The sequence below is a fragment of the Macrobrachium rosenbergii genome, chromosome 40, assembly GCF_040412425.1.
Source record: "Macrobrachium rosenbergii isolate ZJJX-2024 chromosome 40, ASM4041242v1, whole genome shotgun sequence".
Taxonomy (NCBI): Eukaryota; Metazoa; Arthropoda; class Malacostraca; order Decapoda; family Palaemonidae; genus Macrobrachium; species Macrobrachium rosenbergii.
The window spans coordinates 5960031-5983281 of record NC_089780.1 but is presented as its reverse complement, the minus strand read 5'-3'; the positions used below and the strand labels follow the sequence as shown (position 1 = coordinate 5983281).

Here is a 23251-nt window from a genome sequence, read left to right as displayed (position 1 = left end):
ATATCCTGAATAAAAGAAAATCTGTAATAGCTGACATGACATTTCCATGAACCATTTTTATGTCTGGGTCGTAGGGATTTTTTAATCAGGAACTGGGCCATTTGGTCACCTGTCAGCTTTTTTATGCTCCTCTGAGGATGAACAGCTGTTTCACTCAAAAAATAGGTTTTAACGAAGGAAAGACCTATTTCACGAAGCTGCCATGAGTCCTCAAACCCACCTGCTAACCCTGATGAAAAGGCATGGGAATTTGAGATGTGTTTCTCTTTCACTGACTTGGCAGGTAGCAGGGATCTCAGCTGACCTGTGCACTGTTGCCAAATGTGTGAGAAGGGTGAAGAGAAAACCTTGTAAGCTCTAGGCAAGAGGAAGAGCCCTCCTGCCTTGAATCATTTTATGCTCTATCACTGTGTCAAACCAAAGGCACTATTCTGGCCAAGACCAACTATGAGCGGACTATTGGTTAGTCTGTCTTATGGAGTTCTGGGGGACCATATGAGCAACTCCTTGAGGACTCACATTGGCTACGAAAAATTGGTCTTTCATTCATTAGAACCTATTATTTCCTGGTTACATTTTTATAGAAATTGTTTACACATTGGGAATTTTCTTGTTCAGTCATTATATACTTAGTGAAATATGTGGTGCGAATATTGTGAAGTGAAATACTTTGTTGACAAGTATCATACTCAAGTTTATAGATAAACTACAGTTACAGTACTTTGTGATTTATTCATGCCATTCAATAAGATAACTAACTTATTTAAGAGTCGTGTTGTTTTTTTATTTATGTATACAACACAAATTTACCAAATTTCATGGGTAAACAAATGAGAGAGATGTTATTTTTGTATGATTTAGGTTAATGCAAATTTTAGATAATTTTCTTTTCAGTTCACTGTTGTCAACACTAAGGTTTTATTTTTACTAACGTTTTATTTTTAATAATATGAGGTTGAAATTTTCCAGGAGTATGAAAGTGTGAGACAATCTGGGAAGATGCCCCTCAAAGAAAAAAACCAAAATATTCCGAATGCATCTCCTTTATCAAGTAAACGTCCTCGAGATATTCAGGTGGGAAGTTTGATTATATATAGCTTTTCATTTATTATTATTATTTTTTTATTTATTTATGTATTTATTTATTTTTGGTCTATCACAGTCATCCTATTCGGCTGGGTGGTTTTTATAGTGTGGGGTTCCGGGTTGCATCCTGTCTCCTTCGGAGTCCATCACTTTTCTCATCATGTGCGCTGTTTCTAGTAGCACACTTTTCTGCATGAGTTTTGGACCTATTTCGACATCTAGCTTTTCCAAATTCCTTTTCAGAGATCTTGGGATCGTGCCTAGTGCCCCTATGATTATGGGTACAGTTTCCACTGGCACATTCCATATCCTTCTCATTTTGATTTTCAGGTCTTGTTACTGTACTTATCAATTTTTTCTCTTTCTTTCTCATGTACTCTGGTGTCCCATGGTATTGTGACATCAATGAGTGAAACTTTCTTCTTGATTTCATCAATCTATGTCACGTCTGGTCTATTGGCACGTGTCACCCTATCTGTTTTGATACAATAGTCCCAGAGGATCTTTGCTTGATTGTTTTCTATCACTCCTTCAGGTTGGTATTTGTACCACTTATTACAGCAAGCAAGCTTGTGTTTCTTGCACAGGCTCCAATGGAGGGCTTTTGCTACTGAATCATGCCTCTTTTTGTACTGGTTCTGTGTAAGCACTGGACATTCGCTTGCCATGCGGTTTATGGTCTCGTCTTTCATATTACACTTCCTGCATATGGGTGAGATGTTATTTCCATCTATTGTTCTCTGGACATACTGTATCTGGTTCTTAGGGCCTGATCTTGTGCTGCTGTTAGCATTCCTTCTGTTTCCTTCTTGAGTTCTCCCCTCTGTAGCCATTGCCATGTTTCATCGCTGACCAATTCTTTAGTCTATCTCATGCACTGTCCGTGCATTGATTTGTTGTGCCATTCCTCTGTTCTGTTTTTCATTCTCATGTCTGTATATTTCTGGGTCTTCGTCTACTTTCATCAGTCCTTGTTCCCATGCACTCCTTAGCCACTCGTCCACACTGGTTTTCAGATATTGCCCCAGTGCTCTGCTCTCGATGTTGACGCAGTACTCTATGCTTAGTAACCCTCTCCCCCGTCTGTCTGTATTTGCTCTTGAGTGTAGTGCTTTGTGTATAGTCATGTGTTTTCTAGTTTTCTGGTTTATGCTGCAGAGTTCAGCCTTCGTCCACTCCACTACTCCTGCGCTGTATCTGATTACTGATAGTGCCCATGTATTCATGACTTTCGTCATATTTCCGGCGTTGAGTTTTGACTTGAGTATTGCCTTAAGTCTCTGCATATATTCTTTCCTGATCGTGTCCTTCATCTCTTGGTGTTTTATGTCCTCTCCTTCTATTATTGCCAGATATTTGTATCCTGTCTCATCCATGTGATTGATGGTATTCCCGTCTGGTAGCTATATCCCTTCAGTCCTTGTTACTTTGCCTTTTTGTATGTTGACCAAGGTGCATTTTTCTGTTCCAGAGTCCATCCTGATGTCCCCAGATACATTCCTTACAGTTTGGATTAGGGTATCTATTTCCTTGATGCTCTTACCATACAGCTTGATGTTGTCGATGAACATCAGATGGTTAATTCTGTTGCCTCCTTTCTTGAGTTGACACCCAGCATCCATCTTCTGCAGCACTTTTGTCATGGGAATCATGGCTACTACAAAGAGTAGTGGGGATAGTGAGTCACCTTGAAAGATCCCTCTCCTGATGTTAACCTCTGCTAGTCTTGTCCCGGAGCTTGTAAGTACTGTATTCCAGTTGCACATTGTATTTTTTAGGAAGCTGATGGTGTTTTCCTCTGCCCCATATATTTTCAGACATTCTGTTAGCCACATGTGTGGTATCATTTCGAAGGCTTTCTTGTAGTCAGTCGGTGCCATGCTTAGGTTGGTTCTCCTTCTCTTACTATTCTTCATTACTGTTTGTGTATTAGGAGCTGGTTTTTTGTGCCTCTACACTTCCTTCTGCAGCTTTTCTGTTGGTGGGGGGTGATGTTTGTATCCGTTAGGTAGTTGTATAGCCTTTCACTGATGATACCTGTTATAGCCTATTCACTTAAGGTAGATTCTTGGGCCTACGAGACGTTTGTTTGGCGGCCTCTGATTGGCTGGTACTGGGAGGTATGCTGCTCGCTCACTGTTTCATTTTAACGTCTGTTGCTCAGAAAACTTGAAATATCTTTATATTTCTTCATTTATCTCACGTTTTACACAAGATAGGAAAGTTTTGGTCATACCATAGGATTCGGTATTAATTGTACAACTAAATCATGATTTTCTGAAATCAGTAAGATAAAACACAAAGGAATTACAACGAGTAAAAGTGAAGAGAGAAGCATTTCATTCTTTATACCTGTTTTTACATATCATCGGATTTTGCATCATTGATGCGATCAAGATAAAATAAAACTTGTGTTTTCATACAACAAATTCACCCTGAATACGCTGGTGCTCTCAGATATTAGATGAGTGTGATATGTGAAGAGAAAATGAAGAATATGTCTTATTATGTTGCATCCGTTCTTGACTCAGTTTGGCAGTAGAAACCGAGAGACGGTGATCTGCAAATACGAGATCTGAGAGCTGCACCGTTGACAGTTGCCAATTAGCAATATGAGAAGTTAACCGTTTCGACAATATTTACCGTATTGTTACGTCGTTACATTTTCTGTAAATAAAGGCATAGAATTTCCATTATGAATGTCAAACTTTTTCACTTCAGTATCATATCATTATGTCCGTATGTCTGGTCACTCTGATAAGAAAAAATTAATAATCATATGGATGTATCTGGATGTGTTGGCTTCAATTTAGGCTAGGTGAGAAATTTGCATACTGTAGGCTACATGATAAATAACAGGCCTGCACAATTATCAAATATAACATGTATATAGAGGAATAAACGTTCTGGTGTAAGAGCAGCTCAAACAAGTTCTGAAAAAGACAGAATTTTATATTAGTTTACATCGCCAATAGATTTTATGGTATGAAATAAAAAGATGTACTTTTCGTTCATTGAATGAACATATAAAAACCATCAGCTTTTTCGTGTTATTGACCAGAGAAGCAAGCGAGCCATAATAATGAAATCATAATTATTTAGCCTGCTATTTATCATGTAGCCTACAGTATGCAAAATTTCATCTAGACTAAATTGAAGCCAACACATCCAGATGCATCCATATGATTATTAATTTTTCTTATCAGATATGTCCAGACATACGGACAAATATGATATTGGAAAAAAAATTTCGACAATCATAATGTGAATTCTATGCATTTATGTACAGAAAATGCAATGACATAATAATATGGGTAAATATTGTCGAAACTGCAAACTATCTCTCATATCGCTAATTGGCAACTGTCGACGGCACCTCAAAGCTCTCGCTGTTTGCAGATCACCGTCTCTCGGCACTACTGCCAAACTGAGTAAAGAACAGATGCAACATAATACGACATATTCTTCATTTTCTCTTCACATATCACACGCATCTAAAATCTGAAAGCACCAGCGTATTCAGGGTGAATTTATTGTATGATGAAAACACAAGTTTTATTTTATCTTGATTGCATCAATGATGCAAAATCCGACGATATGTAAAAACAGGTATAAAGAAAGAAATGCTTCTCTCTTCACTTTTACTCGTTGTAATTCCTTTGTGTTTTATCTTACTGGTTTCAGGAAATCACGATTTAGTTGTACAATTAATACCGAATCCTATGGTATGAACAGAACTTTCCTATCTTGTGTAAAACGTGAGATAAATGAAGAAATATAAACATATTGCAAGTTTTCTGAGCTACAGACTTTAAAATGAAACTGTGAGCGAGCTGCATACCTCCCAGTACCAGCCAATCAGAGGCCGCCAAACAAACGTCTCGTAGGCCCAAGAATCTACCTTAAGTGAATCGGCTATAGTAACTTCCACATTATTGGTTGGCAGGTGCCAGGCCTGTAGTTACTTACTATATTTCCCTTGTTCTTGTCTTTCTGTACTAAGGATGTTCTCCCGGTGGTCATCCATTTGGATGCTTGGTGGTTTGTGATACAATGCTGGAGTTGTTCTGCTATTCGTGGGTGTAGGGCCTTGAAGTTTTTGAGCCAGTATCCGTGGACTTCATTGGGACCTGGGGCTTTCCAGTTGGGCCCTTTCTTTAGTTGGTGTCTGACTGTGTTTGTCATGATCTCAGTGAATCTTTGTTTTATTCTCCCCATTTCTTCTGTCTTGATTTCCTGGAGCCATGTTGCATGTTTTTTGTGTGATACCAGATTGCTCCATATGTTTTCCCCGAGTCCCTTACTTGGTTAGGCTTCAGGAATTTCCTGGTGGTTTTCTTCCCCTCTTAGTTGGCTGTAGTCTTTTCTGGTTGGTTCTGAAAAGTTTGTTCTGTTGGTATCCTTTATTCCTGTTCATGTACATTGGATCATATGTGCTTTGGCTTTAAGCCTCTGTTTTATATCTTCTATTGTGTTGTTTAATCCCTTCTCCTGTACTTTGTATTTCTCGTTCAGTTCCTCTTTTATTTTCTTGCTTCTTAGCCTCTTTTCTGCCATCTCTCTCAGTTTACTCAAGTCAGATCTCATCGCCGTGGTTTGGTTTTCCAGGTGCCTTTTCCAAGGTAGTTTCTGTTGGGTTGATTGTGATGGTGGTGTTGGTGTTTGTGTCCCCATGAGTTACATATGCCAGGTTATTTGTTTCTGTGATACTGGTGGTGTGGATTAGTCTCATTATTTCGTCAACTTCACTTGTTTTTTCCCTTAGTTTGTGTTGTAGGCTTTCATGGAGGGAATCTTTGTTCTTTCTGTATCTGGCTTCAGCCATTGTCTGATCTTTTCCACCCATTCCGACACCTCTGTTACATCTTTGGTGCTCCTTGTGTGTCGTCATTTGGTAGCTCATCATTCCTGTCGTTTTCTGTGTCATCGTCTCTCAGTTCGTCTTCTTGTCCTTCGTTGCTGGGTGTTGTTTCTCTTTCCAGTTCCTCTCTTTCTGTTGTGGAGAGCCAGTTCTTTTTCTTCATGTTCCTTACTTGGTCTCCCAGCCTCTGTTCTGTTTGAGGGGTGTTATTTCTCTCATCCCAGATGTTGACCAATCTTCTGTCTCCTCTTTCTGTCGGGTTGCTTCTGATGTAGCATCTCCATATTTCCTTATTTTCTTCTCTTGTCCATTTCTTCTTCATCAGGTTTGTCTCTGTAGCTCCAGTCTCTGATTGCTGGTTACTGTCGTTGCGGTGGTCAGTTGCTGGATGACGACCTCCAAGGACCTGACCGTCCTCCCCGTCGATTGGGTTGTATACCTGGCTGCCAGACAAAGCTTCTCTGTTGCTAGAGGTTCCATTTACGTCGTCGTCGTTTATTCTTTCATTTCTTTCCATCATTGCTGAGTTTTGCTATTCAGCCCATAGCTGGACCCTACCCCATCGGGAATAGGTGCTCATTTACAGCTGAGTAGACTGAGGAAATTATGGTAAAGATCCTTTCCCAAGGGATCATCGCCAAGGAGAGTGGTCACCCATCCAACGACTGACCAGCCCCAATGTTGCTTAAGCAGTCCATCTATGAGCTAAACCGCTCTGCCACGACCTCCATATTATTATTATTATTATTATTATTATTATTATTATTATTATTATTTTATTATTATTATTATTAAGAAGATGAAGCCTGTTCATATGGAACAAGCCCACCAAAGGGGCCATTGACTTGAAACTCAAGCTTCATGGTGCACATTAGGAAGAAGTAAGAGAAGGTAAAGGGAAATACAGAAAGAAAAAAAGTAAAACAAAAAAGTACAACAACTGCAAATAGCAACAGCTTCAACATATGAAACTTTGGATGCACGCATGCATGCATTTGCTAAACATTGCTGATCATACTTGTCACTCATTTCAGGATGGCTCACCTGTAACATCCAAAGTACCTCGATTTTTAAACCACAAAGTCCTAACTGCAGAACAGAAGCAAGTCCTCCAGGCAGTTCAGGCAGGACATAACATATTTTTCACAGGTAATGTCATGGCATCCCATAATTCAGCGTTTGCCTATTTCTTTTTCACTAACGTGAGCACTGCTTGCATAATTCTTACATATTAGTTGTGTGAGGTTTAGACTCAATCTCAGATATCTTTTTAAATTCTTCACTTAGTGAAAAAGTGGTGTCGTCATTGTGAAAACGCCCCAGGTACGGATTACTCTATTCTGGGGGCTTTGTTTATTTAAGCCAGTCACTACTTTTTACACAGACCTAAGTGTCATTGCAATGGTATAGATAAGAGGACTTTGAAATATGGCTAATTTTTGAGACTTTTTTTGGGTGGTCATCTTTTGAGATGTCTGTGTCATTTGATACAAATTGACACATAGTAAGAGATAAAATACAATAAAAGAATGATTCTTTGTAATCTGTACGGTAGTTGCAATTGGATGTAGGCTGCACACTCCTGCAAAAGGTATACAGCTTGAGGTAGAATTAATGACATAGCCACGTTTGTAGTGTCATTTGCTTGTGTTCTGCAAACATAAAAAAATTATGTAGTTCTCTTGTAGTTCCATTGGTGTAGTATAATGGCAGTGCTCAAAGCAGGTTCATGTTTGTTTTCCTTAACCTTATCCTTTAGGAGAATTTTAGGCGCCAAATTTTAAAAACTTTTTATTGCTGATTTTGCACATCATAGGCCTTCTGAGTGTGACTCAAATTGATGTTGCTCTCTCTCTCTCTCTCTCTCTCTCTCTCTCTCTCTCTCTCTCTCTCTCTCTCTCTCTCTCTCTCTCTCTCTCTCTCTCTCTCTCTCTGAGTTATTATAAAGTAATTTTGACAAAGAGAGAGAGAGAGAGAAGTGAGCAAATGCATTGTAAGTGCAAAGCTTACCTTAATGTAATGCTTGTGTACATTTACATACACACATGCACACTACATTATTATATTAAGTACAATACTGGAATTCTCTGATTATATGTCAATAAAAATTTTGTACTTAGAGAGAGAGAGGGGCACAGTAAGTTTACCTTAATGCAATGCACACATGTATGTATACACATTCACAGGTGGAAATATATATCCTTGTAGCACAACATTGGTATTTTGAGAGCAGTATTGTACTGCATGAAAAAAATATTAAAAACACTGTCCCAAAGAGAGAGAGAGAGAGAGAGAGAGAGAGAGAGAGAGAGAGAGAGAGAGAGAGAGAGAGAGAGGCTCTGCAATATGTGTGTCGTGTTTTGTAATGTGATGCTCGTGTACATATAGGCACACATACATGGGCTCAAAAGTATTTATATATAGCACAAAATCTTACCTTAAAGATCACAAAAGATAAAACAACAGTACACGTCAGTCAACTACCATACGATATTGGTTAATGTTAAGTAAATTATGTGTAATCTTACATGGTAGATGATGAATGAAGCATAGTGAGGTCCCAATGGGATTTTGGTGGCTGGGGACATTTTAGTCTGAGTCAGAATTGCTGGATTCCTTTGATATGTAATTGAGTAGACAGCGATGTTGCAAACTCATGGGGCGTGGAGGTGGTAGGCTTTTAACCACAGATCTTAGCACATGCGATAAAGCAATGAAGCAGGGCGTGATCTCTTTTTAAAAGCAAATTCATGTAAGGAACTTTTTAAACATTCAGTTTACAATGATTTCCTAATCCGCAGTACACATTTGAGTACAGTTGCATTTCTTTTAACCACTGATTTTAGAATACAGCTTCCAGAGGTTAGAGACCAGTAACCAACCTCTCTCCCCTGAATGAGTACATTACAGACCCAGTTCAAGATGGAAACTCCTTGTTCAGTGTTAGATTTTATCGGAGGGTGACTTCATGCTTTCAAAAGACATGTACTTTCAGGTACTTATTCATCACAGCTTTCAGAAATATCTCCACTTCAATTGCAATGGTACTGTTCTCCAATTCAGCACTGTCATATCATGTCCATCACTCTGAGGGAGAGGGTTAGGGATCTTTCTCATTCTCTTTCATCCTGAGTTTGTGTCAGAAGCTGAGCATGTTGGTTTTGGGCAAGGGATTTGAGTTTCTTGATTTCCTGTGAAACTTTGGTAGTGGAGACCCTGACGAGATGCTTCTTTGTCTAGTCCATGCTATAGAGTAGTATCTGAAAAAGATCTGCTCTCTGAGGCCAGGGTGTAGAAGACTGTTCGTTAGTACAGTTAGGCATGAGGGGGAGGTTTCCAAGAATACTGTCTCCTGGTTTTGTGAGGTAATAAAACAAGCTTATGACTCCTCTCCAGAGGAGACTGGCTTCCTTTCCTACTTTGGAGCCCAAGAAGTCAGGGGCATGTGCCCTTACCTCACTTTTCGGAAGAAATCAGTACATCGGGTAGTGAGGGCAGAAGTCTGACATAGGCAGCCTACCTGTATCTCTTCTACTTGAAGGATGTTGCACACAAGTCCATGGATGCCTTCTCCTTAGGACCTGTGGTGGCTGCTCAGTAAGTTGTGTAGTTGCCTGAGCTCTGTTTGGGCAGAGAAGTGTCTCTTCTGACTACCAAAGCCCAGTATAGTTGAGGAATGCAAATGATGAGTGACTGGACTCTCTTGTTCTTTTCAAAGTACCCACCAGAATGGGATGAGATACAGGTGAGTACACAACGAGCAACCAGATCTGGTTTAGTCCTGGAATGCAACACCCTCTGTCCTTTCCCTTTAACAAGGTGGTAGAAAGGACACGATAGAACTTAATCTGAATCAACTTGATAATAGCTTGGATAACTTGCCAGTCGATGTAAAATTCCTAATGGAGAGGTTATGGTTCTCCTAAGCCCTTACAGGTATGAGGTTTAGTAGTCATGTCATCCCTGATTGCATATGCAGCTGGGAGCATGACAGGTCCAGGGTAGGATCCAACTCCAGTTGGTTGCAGGGACATTAAATTACAATAAAATAACCAGTTTCATATGGGAGAGAGAGATAACATACAAGCAAAGATAACATACAGTTGCTTGTATAAAGTTCATTGAACATGTTATGGAGAAATGAAGTGAGAACATTCTTGTGTAATTATCTGATTTGCTCTACGGCATTTGTGTGTGGAAAGGCGATGATACACAGAAAGACATTCAGTACAGTTGCTAACACAGGCAAAACTTCACATGGAATGGTATTTATAAATGGAACAATTCTATGTACAATTTACTGATTCACACTACAGTAATCATGATAGTTTAAGAAGGAGTGTTACATTTTTTAAAGCTAAATGTAAAGTAACAGCACACAATGCAAAAAGCAACATGAGACGGAAAATGCTGACAGTGTAATTGCTTATTTGTTATTACTGTATTGAAATGTTATGGACAAATAAACTGAACATTTTCCTGTTTATTTACTGATTTACACCACAGTAGAAATAACATTTTATTAAGAGGTATTACCTTTATTAAAACACCATACAACATTAGTAATTAGCATCTTAGAGTAGTAAACAAGCTTGTTTGACTTCCTACCAGAGATTATGAGAAAACTCTCTCTCTTTCTCTCTCTCTGTCACACAAACACACACACACACACACACACACACACGCTGCCTTTTTTCAGTTCCAATATTGCTAACATAGCAATATAGAATCATAAGCTTGAGGTAAGCTTATATAAATACATCTTTATGGAAGTTTGTGATTTTCAGCAATTCTAAAATTACTTGAGAATTGTCATTAAAATTTCACGCAGTGGATCAAAGTTATGCTAGTTATCAGTACATAAAGTAGTATTTTTCCACTATGAGAAATTGAAAAACCAATTTAACATACTGTAATTATTTAATGGGCATCCCTCATGATTCAGTTTCAGTGTGTAGAGATTGCAGTTTTGTACAGCTTTCAAGTCTAGAATACAGTACAGTAAACCCCCCGTATTCGCGGGGGGATGCGTACCACACCCCCTCACGAATAGCTGAAATCCGTGAATACATCAAACCCCTCTAAAAACACTTAGAACTGCCTATTTTGATAGTTCAAACACAAAGAAACCCTCTAAAAATGCTTATACCTGAGTATTTTAATAGTTTTATCACAAAAAGTGCATTTAGTCATGAAAATATAAAAATACAGTGATTAGTGAATATTTCTCAGTGAAAAACACCACAAATGGGCGAATTTTCCACGAATAATGTGTATATGTGTTCCATTGAGAAATCCGCAAATAGGGGAGTCCGCGAATTGTGAGAATGCGAATATGGGAGGCTTACTGTATGTGAAATTGGACTCTCCAAGTTTCAACCAAAACAGAATTTCAAGTCTTGGATACAAACCCATTAAAGAAATTTTGTCAGCATTTTCTGTATCTTCAATCTGTCAAATTAAACTTTTAAAGAAATAATTGTAAAAGTGCATATTTTTTAAAATAACCTCACAGATTATCCTGTAAGATGTCGGATAACCTCACAGATTATCCTGTAAGATGTCAGAATTTTAACTCAGTCCCCTGATCCAAGTACTGTATTATAACTAGATGCAATGACATATTAGTGAGATGTTCCCACATTTCAGGAAGTGCTGGAACTGGTAAAAGCTTCTTGTTGAGGAGAATAGTCGGGGCTCTTGCTCCCGATGTGACCTTCATTACTGCCAGCACGGGAGTTGCTGCCTGTCAGATAGGTGGGACAACACTTCATGCATTTGCTGGTAGGTTTTATCAGGTAGCCTGAGCATCCAAAAATCAAGACGTAACTGAAAACTGGTGAAGTACATGCGGTTCTGTTTTAACCCACATTAAATATGAAAAATTATGAATATGGTTTGGTTTACATTTTATTGACATACTGATTTGCTAACGCCATCAGCTCCATATCATTTTGTGAGACTGAACAAAATTTGGTCATTATTTATTCAGTCAGATGTAGTTGCAAACTTACTGAGGTTTTTCTGTGAAATCTTCCTCATTTTATTACTTGGTTTGGCAATGAGTTTCGTCTTTTTCCAGTCAGTGAATTTTTGTGCAGTGATTCTTGTCTATGCTAATGTGTTTTTGTAAGCTGAAAGGTGATACTCTCCCACAAGATTTATTGAATCTCTATTCAGGCTTAATTGTACCTTTTAGGTATAGGCAGAGGTGGGACTAATATTGAAAATTGTATAAATCTGGCCTCTAGAAAAGTTGTTGCACAGCAGTGGAGAAAATGCAAGCATTTAATAGTTGATGAAATCTCAATGGTCGATGGTGATTTCTTTCAGGTATGTTTTTTTATGTTTTCAAAGGTGGACAAACTTACAGTATTTTCCATGAAGTAAAAAGTGAACTCTGACCTTTTGATCTTCTCAGATTTGGAATATAAATTAAAGTTTGTACTCATTTTTTCTACTCTCCTTGGCAATTCTTAATGTATTTATTTTTTTGTTGACATATTAACATATTGATGTTCAAGTTACTTCAGACTTGTTGTACACAAATCACATGGTTCAAATACTAAACCTGGTTCTTAATGATTAGATGATAAAAATTTTGGTAAATTTTGTTAGTATTAACATCATAAATTATCAGTAATGAAATAGACTAAGTATTTTTTTTGTAGACACCTTGGCTTGTGAAGTATTTGCCTCTAAACAGCATAATTTCACCCGTCTTTTTTATCTCTAAAAGGCATATGATACTATTTAGAGATGACTTCCGTATAACAATTCTGTAATTTTGGGATGAGAGGGCATTGCCATTATTAATTATGTACATATGACTTGTCATTTTTTCCCAGGTAAGGGTAGGTGATACTTTACCTGTAAAAATAAAACTTAACTAGTAAATGACTATTTTGTTAACTGGGCTGATATGAATTGTTTTCAATTCTCCAGTCTATTTTTGCCATATTTGAAGGACACACCCAGACCTGAATATCTTTAAAACCAGCGAACACCTCATGTAGAGGAAGTCTAGTTCTTAGGGTCGACTTTTGACTAAGAGTTGACATGGGTTCCTGACTTTAGGACACCAAAAGTCATATGTTTAAAAGCTTTGAACTTTTTAAAAGTACCTGCACCAGTCCACACAACATGAGTTGCAGACTGTAAAGCACTTTTAAAAGTAAATAAAACCTCCAGATTTTTCTACACAGAGGTATGTTTGTTGAATATATACATCAGCCACCCCTGGCCAATTGAAGATTTTAGAGGCTGTGCACCAGCTGAGGTTGTTAATCATACTACATCTGACCAGCTGAAAAATAGATTAGAGGAAGTGATTGACATATTTGTGGTTTACTTATTTTGGTTTTCTGTCAAAGAAAACTATTGAGATGGTTATTTGTCTGTCTGTCTGATGTTTCTGTCTGATCATCCACCCCCAGTCATCAAACGTACCAAATTGCAGCCCTCTAGCCTCAGTAGTTTTTATTTTATTTAAGGTTAAAATCAGTCATGATCGTGTGTCTGGCACCGCTATAGGTGCCACCAACAACATGGACCACCACTGAGCCATGGCTGAAAGTTTCATGGGCTGCAGCTGAAAGTTTCATACAGCATTGCACACCGTACAGAAAACTCGATTGCGGATTTTTTACTTGTTTTTAAAGGCATCTCCTTTAAAAAAAATTGATTTTTATTATCGTTGATACAGGTGAATGCTTATAAAATTATTTTATAAATGTTAGAAATAATTTTAAGAGCTCTAAATAAATGTTACAACAAGCTTTAAGAACCAAATCTTGTTCAGTGTTACCAATTATTTTTCTTTTTGCTTTGCATTTTACTCCCAATGCACAGTATTTCTTTGTTGTCACATTGAAGAGAAATTGACATCAGCCTAATGTATTTATTTACGTTAAGTCTTTTAATTCTGATGCAGAAACTAGAAGCTGTTGCTCGTGCAGTTAGAGGAAATGATAAGCCATTTGGTGGAATACAACTTATACTGTGTGGCGACTTCTTGCAACTTCCACCAGTTACAAAACCCGGAGAGAAAAGAGTGTTTTGTTTCCAGACATCTGCCTGGGAAAGATGTATAGACCTCAACATGGAGCTTACTGATGTGCGAAGACAAAATGACCAGGAGTTCATTAACATATTGCAGTCTATTAGAATTGGAAGGTATGGATAGGACTACTGAGATGTTATGTACAGGTAAACTAGGTGTAAGAGATTTGATAATACTGTAAACCCCCATATTCACGGTCTCACTATTCGCGGACTCCCCCGTTCTCGGATTTCTATGTGGAATGTATATACCCATTATTCATGGAAAATTCGGCCATTCACGGTATTTTTCACTGAGATATATTCACTAAATACTGTATTTTCGTGACTAAATGCACTTTTTGTGATAAAACTTAAAATACTCAGGTATAAGTGTTTTTTGAGTTTTTTTTTTTTTTTTTTTTTAACTATCAAAATAGGCAGTTCTAGTTTAAATAGGCAGTTCTAAGTGTTTTTAGATGGGTTTTAAGTATTCGCGGGGGAGTGCGGTATGCAGCCCCCGCAAATGCGGGGCGTTTACTGTATATTTACCAATTTTCATAATTGCAGCACTATACTTCGACAAATACCACAACACCAAACTTATTAATTTGTTTTTGTATCAACCATACAGTATTTTATTAGAGGCCACTTACTCTTTTCAAGTGAAGCAAGTATCTTATACTGATGTGTTTTACATCAAAGAAATGCTTAACTAGAAGTCATTCAGAAGATGATGGTGGCTCTTTTAAATGTAAACCCTCACAATGAAAGTAAACCTGTTCGTCTGGAGCATCATTGTCACTAACATTTGCACATCATATTGTTTCATCACAACCCCAACCAATCGTATACTTTATATGTTCACATTGTGGTCATCAAATGTCCTTGGACCCAACAATCCTTTGCCTAACCAACGGAAGAATCATCTTAGACTTACAATGTATGTGCCTCCTGGACCATAGTCAATTCCTCCTTTTCTCAGCCCTGTATAGAATTCCAAACTTTACATCCTCTTTGCAGGATCATTGTTTTTCAGTATTATTCCAATCATTATCTCATCATTTTTTAACTTCTTTCCTTACAGTGAATAATCAAGTGTTTCTACACCTTAGCAGTTACTTATCAGTCACCAGTATTTTCCTAGGGTACTGACATATTGTGGCTAACTGAACAGTTACACATCTATTAATTTATCCAGAGAGTTATTTTTCTTTGTGCAGTAGTTTGATTTAGTCTTTTCGTGATTTTCTGCTGCATGTTGTAATAAATCAACTGGAAAGAAAGAGAAGCTGGGGTCTGGGGTGAACAGAAATGAGGATGCCTAGGTGGATTATGATGGTATGGTTTCAGAAGAAGCTGGAAAATGAAAAAACTAGGAAAAATACTGAGCTGGTTAAGATTACAAAATATATATATATATATATATATATATATATATATATATATATATATATATATATATATATTATATACAGGTTGACCATCACTAATCCGGCATCACTGGGACCTAGAGGGTGCGGATTAGCCATTTATTAGGGCTAGAATACACGAAACCCAGTAGCTAAGCACCTCATCCTAGAGTTAAAATATCCCATAAATCAGTACAAGTTGGTTAATAAAGAAAAGACAATTATCAAATACAGGTAGTGCTCGAATTACGATAATTCGACTTATGATATTTCGAGTTTACGATGGGGTTAGCAGTTAATACCGATACAACAATATTTAGGAAATATTTTTAGATTTCGGCGCAGGCAGCGAGAGAGATAAACTTACAATAGACCAACTTCTTTTCCTCCTTCTCTTTATTCCATCTGCTAGTTAAAAAGGTAAAAGAGAATGATAAAAGTATTGTTAGTAACGTTATACTCTTGCGTAAATGCGTACAGCCATAAACAACCAAACGGGAAACTGTTGTTTTGCTAATAATCGTACCAGATAACAACTGTTTTGCTTGTATTTCAACCATCGTACGGTTAAACAATTACAGTGATCCCTCTCCACTTCGCGCTTCAACTTTGCTGGCTTCACTGCATCGCGGATTTTTTAGAAATATTCATCGAAAAATTAAAATTGAAAAGTACCGCCATATCGCGGAAAACAGCGATGTTTCGTCATGTTACGTGAGAAGAACAGCTTGCGAGACCGACGCGCAAGGACTGGAAGCTTCGTATATACCCACGGGCACTCGGACAAGGCACGTGATTGGTTCCCGGTGCGAGATCGACCAATGAGAGCATAAGTGGATGTAACTCGTGAGCTGATTGGCTGCGCATCATCGCAGCATCACGCAGCTTCTTCCCCTGCTTGATCCCTCTCGTTGCCACTCTTGTGCTGTAGACGCTCTCAAGTGTACTGTATCGCGCGCATTTTGTACTGTGTTGAGTTAAAAGTTAACTTGTCGTGCCCTTACAATGCCTCCTAAACGCCGTGCCCCTGCAAAAGGTTCTTCTAGTGAGCCCAAGAGGAAGAGGAATATGATGAACATTAGTGAAAAGGTCAAACTTTTAGAGATGTTAAAAGAGGGCAAAAGCTATGCCGCGGTAGCACGCCATTATGGCGTGAATGAATCGACAGTGCGCTATATAAAGAAGGAGGAAGTTAACATCTGCAAAAGCAATGAAATAAGCTTCAATAGAGAAGCGAAACGTGTGATAACTGTGCGTAATAAGAGAATAGTGAAAATGGAATCTGCATTAGCCTTGTGGGTTGCTGATTGCAGAAAAAAAAATGTGAGTTTGGACAGTAATATGATCTGAACAAAGGCCAAATCTCTCTATGATAAAACCTTGCCCGGTGACGACGATGAAGGAGATGCTGAAGAAGATCCTGACGACCCTCAACCCAGTACTAGCGGTGCCACGAGTGATTTGGCTGCTCGAAGACCAGACTTTTTAGCCAGCAAAGGCTGGTTTGAAAAATTTCAAAAAAGGTTTGGCCTCAAAAGCATGCCTTTGTATGGTGAGGCTGCCTCTGCTGACACCGAAGGTGCTCGTCGTTTCGTGGAGGATGTTTTCCCTAAACTCATCAGTGATGGCGGCTACCTCCCTGAGCAAGTCTTTAACATGGACGAGACAGGTCTCTTTTGGAAGAGGATGCCTTCTCGAACATTCCTCTTCAAGGATGAAGTGAAGAGGACAGGCTTCAAGGCCCACAAGGACCGTGTCACACTCATCATGTGTGGCAGTGCTGCAGGCTTTATGATTAAGCCAGGCCTTATTTATAAGTCCAAAAATCCACAGGCCTTAAAAAACAAAAACAAGGCTCTGCTCCCCGTGTATTGGATGAATAACTCTAAGGCCTGGATAACGAAAGCCCTGACCATCGAATGGTTCCTCCATTGCTTCATTCCCTAGGTGAAGCTCTATCTGGCTGAGAAGGGACTCCCCTTTAAGGTCCTTCTCTTGATGGACTGTGCAGGAGGCCATGCAAAGAACTTGGAATATGATGGGGTTCAGATCGAGTTTCTGTCCCTTAACACCACATCTTTAGTCCAGCCGATGGATCAAGGTGTTATTCATGCCTTTAAGGCACTCTACACGCGTTCAATGATGGAGGGCCTCATCGCTGCACTTGACGATGATACCGAAGACTTCAGTGTGAAAAAGCACTGGCGTAACTACGACATTGCGTCATGCTTGCATAATATCCAGCAAGCATTGAAGGACATGAAAACCGAGACCATAAATGCTGCCTGGAAGAAATTATGGCCTGACGTGGTTCATGACTGTAAAGGCTTCACTCCTGACAAAATTCATCACTTGGCGGTGCAGAAGGCGGTGAAGTTGGCTAACATCATCAAGGATGAAGGATTCATCGACATGACGGAAGATGACGTCAACAGTCTTATCGACGCCCACTCGGACCCACTGACAGATGAAGACCTCGTTGAGATGACAAAGTCTGCGAGTGAAGAAGAAAGCCAAGAAGAGGAAGATGAAGACATTGAAGAGCGTGGCCTTACCCTGGAGAACCTGCAACAATTGTGCAACATGGCAAGGGCAATGCAACAATTTGCACAAGAAATCGATGACAACATGTTTCGAGCTGTCGAGTTTAAGAACCGTGTTGACGGGGTTATGTCCTTGTACAAGGGCATTTTACAGCAGAAGAAAACACAACGACAACAACTACCAATCACCATGTTCTTCACCAAGGTAAAAACCCCAGCTACACCATCAGTACCTCCGAGTGAACCTGAAGCATCTACGAGTGGAGTGGAAGTCTCTTCACTGCCACCACGAGCTACTTCGCCTCTTTCGGAAGAAAATGGTGACGATCCAGCGCCGATATCTGACAATGAGGCGCTTCCTGAACTGACATAAAGGCCTCATTATACCTGTGCAGTAATAGCATCATCGTCATCAATTAATCATCACATTCATCGAACTGCACAGGTATCTCATCATCGTCATCGTCATTTTCATCGTCGTCATCGTCACCTCAAGATATTACGCTATTGTCATTGGTGAGTGTTGAACATATGTGTTAACGTCTTGTATGAGAGAGAGTGAGTGATTGTATAATAATTAAGGTTTTATAATTACAGTACAGTAATGTACATCTCATATGAGAGGGAGAGAGAGAGTGAATGTATGTACAAGGTTTTATAATTATTGTACTGTACAGTACAGTAAATATATTTAAGTAAAATATGGTACTGTAAATAGTATACTTGTACAGTACATTTGTTCACTTTATACTTACCTCACTTATGTAATGTTGCTCATACATGGGTGTTTTATATATATATATATGCCTCCCTAGGGAGGGGCCAATGCTACTTTGCGGAATTTCACTTATCGCAGGGAGTTCTGGTCCCCATTATCCGCGATAGACGAGGGATCACTGTACTGTCGTTATGTTACAAATGACGTTAAGTACTGTACAATAGGACTGATATATTTTTTTACACTATACCCTTATTCGCTTTGGAGAAAAGATTGGCAAGGAAATATACTGCTACAGTAACTTTAAGCTGCAAGTTGTAGTTGAAGCTGAGAAAACAGTGTTCAAGCTGCTAATGACTATAAATTATCGTGCATCAGCAACATGGATGAAACTCGACCGTAAATAAAACTGGAGAGAATGTATTTAATCAAAACTACTTGGCATGAAAGAATACAAATTACTGCTGTTTTCACGCCGATAAAAGATAAATACCTAAAGCTCGAATTATGATGAAACCAAGAGAAAATAGTGAACGGAATCTTGATTTTTTTACACAAAACAAACATACCCCCAAAACGGCCAGCCGCGATTCCCGCGAACGTCATATATTAACAAAAAAAATAGCTAAATTAATTTCACAACGAGACATATTTAAGTTATATTTCGACTTAAAAACACTTTTGTATAATGAAAAATATCCTTGTCCCAAATAAATAAAGTATCTATATTCATTTACGCTTACTAGAAGCAAGAAAAGCGCTCTGAACTGAGTTAAATGCGGCAACATAAACACTGCGTTATCGATTCCCAAAACAAAACATTGATCGCAATTTATAATACAAAAGCAATATGAGAATATACCCAATTGGATACAATGTTGTAAAGCATAACTTTTCAAAAGATCCATGAAAAAGATGCACATTCGTTGTGTTGATGTTTGTATAATACTGTTAATATGTGAATAGAGTTCAGTATAATGTAGGCTAGGCTGCCTTATATGTAGCCTATACGATATACCATAGCGTAGGCCAAAAGACAATAATAAATGTAAAAAATGGAACAGCAAAAGCATGCCTGCATTTACAAACACCTCCAGTTTGTCGATGCAGCACACAGCGCCATCAGTCGAAGCGGCCGGCAAGCACGTTAGTGCAGCGACCCGGGAAATTTGAAAATTAGTGCGGAAACATTAGAAATTACTCTAGCCGAAATTTGTGCGGATTATTGATTGTTCCAGACTACTGATTGCCGGATTAGTGATAGTCAACCTGTATATACATGTATAAATGATTATTCTATGAAGTAACTCAAGAGGTAAGGTCAGTCATTTTAATAAATTTAACTAAGAATATAAACATAAGTGCAAACAAAGATATACAAACAAACAATGATGCAAGTACACCAGGACTGTGGACCAGGTACAGTAGTAATTTAAAATAAATTTTTTCATACATACAGCCATCACTTGTGTGCACATCACATGTGCCTCCTGGCTATTGTGGCAAATTTTCCGAGAAGAATTTGGAGATGCATTTCACAGAAAAATCTGCGATTAACCGAAGCCGTGAATGCTTAACCACAAATAGGCGAGGGTTGACTGTACTGTATATAGGCATGTAGAGCCACCCTGCATTACTAAATGTTCCTCAAAACATTTAGATTGCAATTATTATAGGTGTTCTACCTTTTGAACTTTGTGCATTGTGTTACTATTATTACCAAATAGCTTTTGAAACGATTGTTTATTTCTCATTTTTAGGTGTACAGAGGATATGGCGAATCAACTACGGTTAACCGAGCAAAATATTGTGGAAAAGGATGGCATTAAAGCGACGAGGCTGTGCACGCACTGTGAAGATGTTGACAGTATTAATAGTGGGCACTTAAATAAACTATCAGGTTTGTTTTATGTTTTTTATCTCTTGAGTTTGACAAAATCTGTCGCAAGATTTAAGAGGACACTAGAATATTTTTTATTGACATTTAACACACACCCTCAATAAAAAATTCTTCAGTTTACAGTAAATCAATCAAAGTTTAGATGAAACAAAGCTATTTGTGAGCTGTAACAGGTTTTTAAAGACATTAGCGATATTTAAATAACTTGTAACATAGAATACATCAACATTACATTTTGACCTTGGTGACAAATGAGAATTTTAGACAGCTTCATAGCACTTTGGTTATCGACTCCAATTTTTACATCAATGTTATTTAAATTCAGAATGTCACAGAATAACTCTGTGAAAAATTTAACCACTTGAATAGCATAAGTGAGGGAAATATATTCAACCTCACAAAATGGTAGTTTCTTGCTCCTCCAAGATACCTGGGACCTGAATTATATAACTTACAGCATTACCAAGAGATACTTTTATGGTCCTCTGAAGCACCCCTGTCTGAATCATGGAAATAGGCTCATCAACATTTGTAAATTTCAGACCATGATTGATCATACCTTTCAAGTACTGTTTCAAAACTCATACGCTGTATTTAAATGGTATTGGGTAGGTTGTGACATGAGCTGAGAAATCTCAGTAACAACATAGCTTATACTCAGGGTGCCAAGAGGGACTGAGTCTGGGTTGGCTTGTTTAATGAAATACAGAATCTGTTGTCTTATACCATTAAGGGAAAGAGTACCACCTTTCTCCCTGATAAAAAAGAGGACCCTGACTTACTCTGTGGAGTTCTTGAGAGATAAGATTTAAGTGTATGGACTGGACATAAAGATTGATCTTGAGGAAGGGGCACCACCTTCCAGGGAGACCACCTGTCCTGTGGGTCTTCGTTTTTAGCTAAAAACTAGGGTCAGGGGAGAGGAGGACTTCTCCGGATGGGAGGAAGTTAACAAAATTACCACCTCTAGTGAGAGCTGACAGCTCTGAAATTCTAGCACCTGAAGCCAAACTAAGTAAAAATAAGGTTTTCCTTAACAGATCTTGATAAGAGCAATTTAAGTTATCCAACTCTGACGCTAATTTAAGGACGTCGTTGAGAAACCAAGTAACCGAATGTGGGCGTGAAACTGGTCTCAGACGAGCACATGCTCTGGGGATGGATGAAAATAAGAATCTGTAAGGTCAATTTTAAAGCCAGAAGAAATACTTTCTTCAATGCTGACTTGATTGTGGTAATAGTGGCCGGAGCCAGGCCTTTCTCAAACAGTGACCTAAAGAAGGAAACTCCTAAATTAGTCATAATTTTGGCTTCAGAAGCTTTCAGGAAGGAGGCTAACTTTTGACTGCTGAGTCATATTGCCTAATAGTAGAATCTCTTTTATCTGATTCTAAAAACAGAGTGTTGACAGGGTCAATGTTTGCTCCTTTTGAGCTGCGAACTTTATAAAGTCCATAAAGCTAGGGCATCTTGAATCCTTGAGGAAGCTGACACAGTCTTGGTTTGTACTGTCTGGGTCAGAATGGGCTTGGGAATCAAGACTCCGCAAGCCCAGTTCCTGAAGGAGAGGGAACCAATTGCTCTTCGGCCAATAGGGGCTACCAGAGCTGGTTGACCTTTGAATGTCCTCAGTTTGTGTAAAACTTTCAGCAGCAAATTTATTGGAGGAACAGATAAATCTTCTCCCAACTGTTCCAATCTACTGTCATTGCGTCTGTGGCAAACGCCTGAGGGTCCAGGTTGGGGGCTACGTAACAGGGGAGCTTGAAGTTGCTCTCTGTTGCGAACAGATCCACTTGGAGTCCCGGGACCCGCGGCAAATCCACTGAAAAGATTCGCGTCCAGGGACCACTCCGTCTCCAACGGAGTAGTCCTGGACAGAGAATCCGCCACCACGTTCGGACGCCTGCCAGGTGGGTGGCTGACAGGTGCCAACCGTGCTTGTTCGCCAGGAAGAAGATAGCTACCATTACTTGGTTTACTCGACCTGATTTGGAGCCGCCCCTGTTGATGCAATGAACCACCACTGCGCTGTCTAGCACCAACCTGATATGAATCCGATTGGGAGGGGCGGATTTTCTTCAGCGTCAGAAAAAGACCGCCATGGCTTCCAGGGTGTTTATATGGAACTGCTGAAACATTGTGGACCACGTTCCCTGTACTTTTGTTTTGGTGAATATCCCCCAGCCGCTTAGAGAAGCGTCTGTGTGGATAACTAGTGCCGGAGGGGGAAACTGAAGTGGGACTGCTTTGGACAGGCCCTTGACTGTGGTCCAAGGTCGAAGCCTTGTCTTTAAGATCCGAGGGATAGAGGAGACCCTGTCCCTGAGCTTGGTGTTTGCTCGGCTCCGCCACACCCTGTTTATGTCCTTTAACTTGGCTTTCAAGAGCAGGTCTGTTACTGAAGCAAACTGGAGAGACCCGAGGACCCTTTCCTGGGACCGGCGGGATGCTGACTGATTTTTGAGAAACCTCTTGGTGAGAGACGCTATCTCTTTCCTCCTGGAAGGAGGGAGAGACAACGTGTGGGAGGACAGGTCCCACTGAAGACCCAGCCATTGAAACCGAGACTCCGGAGTCAGGCGGGACTTCTCCCTGTTCAGCTGAAAACCCAATGACTCAGGAAATTGGTGACTATGGACGTGGCTTTCTGACACTCCGGCACAGTTGGAGCCCAGATTATCCAGTCGT

The 23251-nt window shown here is 39.2% G+C and overlaps 1 protein-coding gene across 1 annotated transcript in view; it reads left to right on the top strand.

Moving 5' to 3' along the window:
* The window catches only part of Pif1 (Pif1 DNA helicase), a 67238-nt gene that overhangs the window by 24222 nt on the left and 19765 nt on the right, over nt 1-23251 (top strand). Inside the window, exons 4-9 of the mRNA XM_067082973.1 lie at nt 970-1074; nt 6982-7096; nt 11597-11731; nt 12147-12280; nt 13881-14122; nt 20421-20560. Coding sequence (XP_066939074.1) covers nt 970-1074; nt 6982-7096; nt 11597-11731; nt 12147-12280; nt 13881-14122; nt 20421-20560 — 871 coding nt within the window. The remainder of the gene's footprint in view (nt 1-969; nt 1075-6981; nt 7097-11596; nt 11732-12146; nt 12281-13880; nt 14123-20420; nt 20561-23251) is intronic.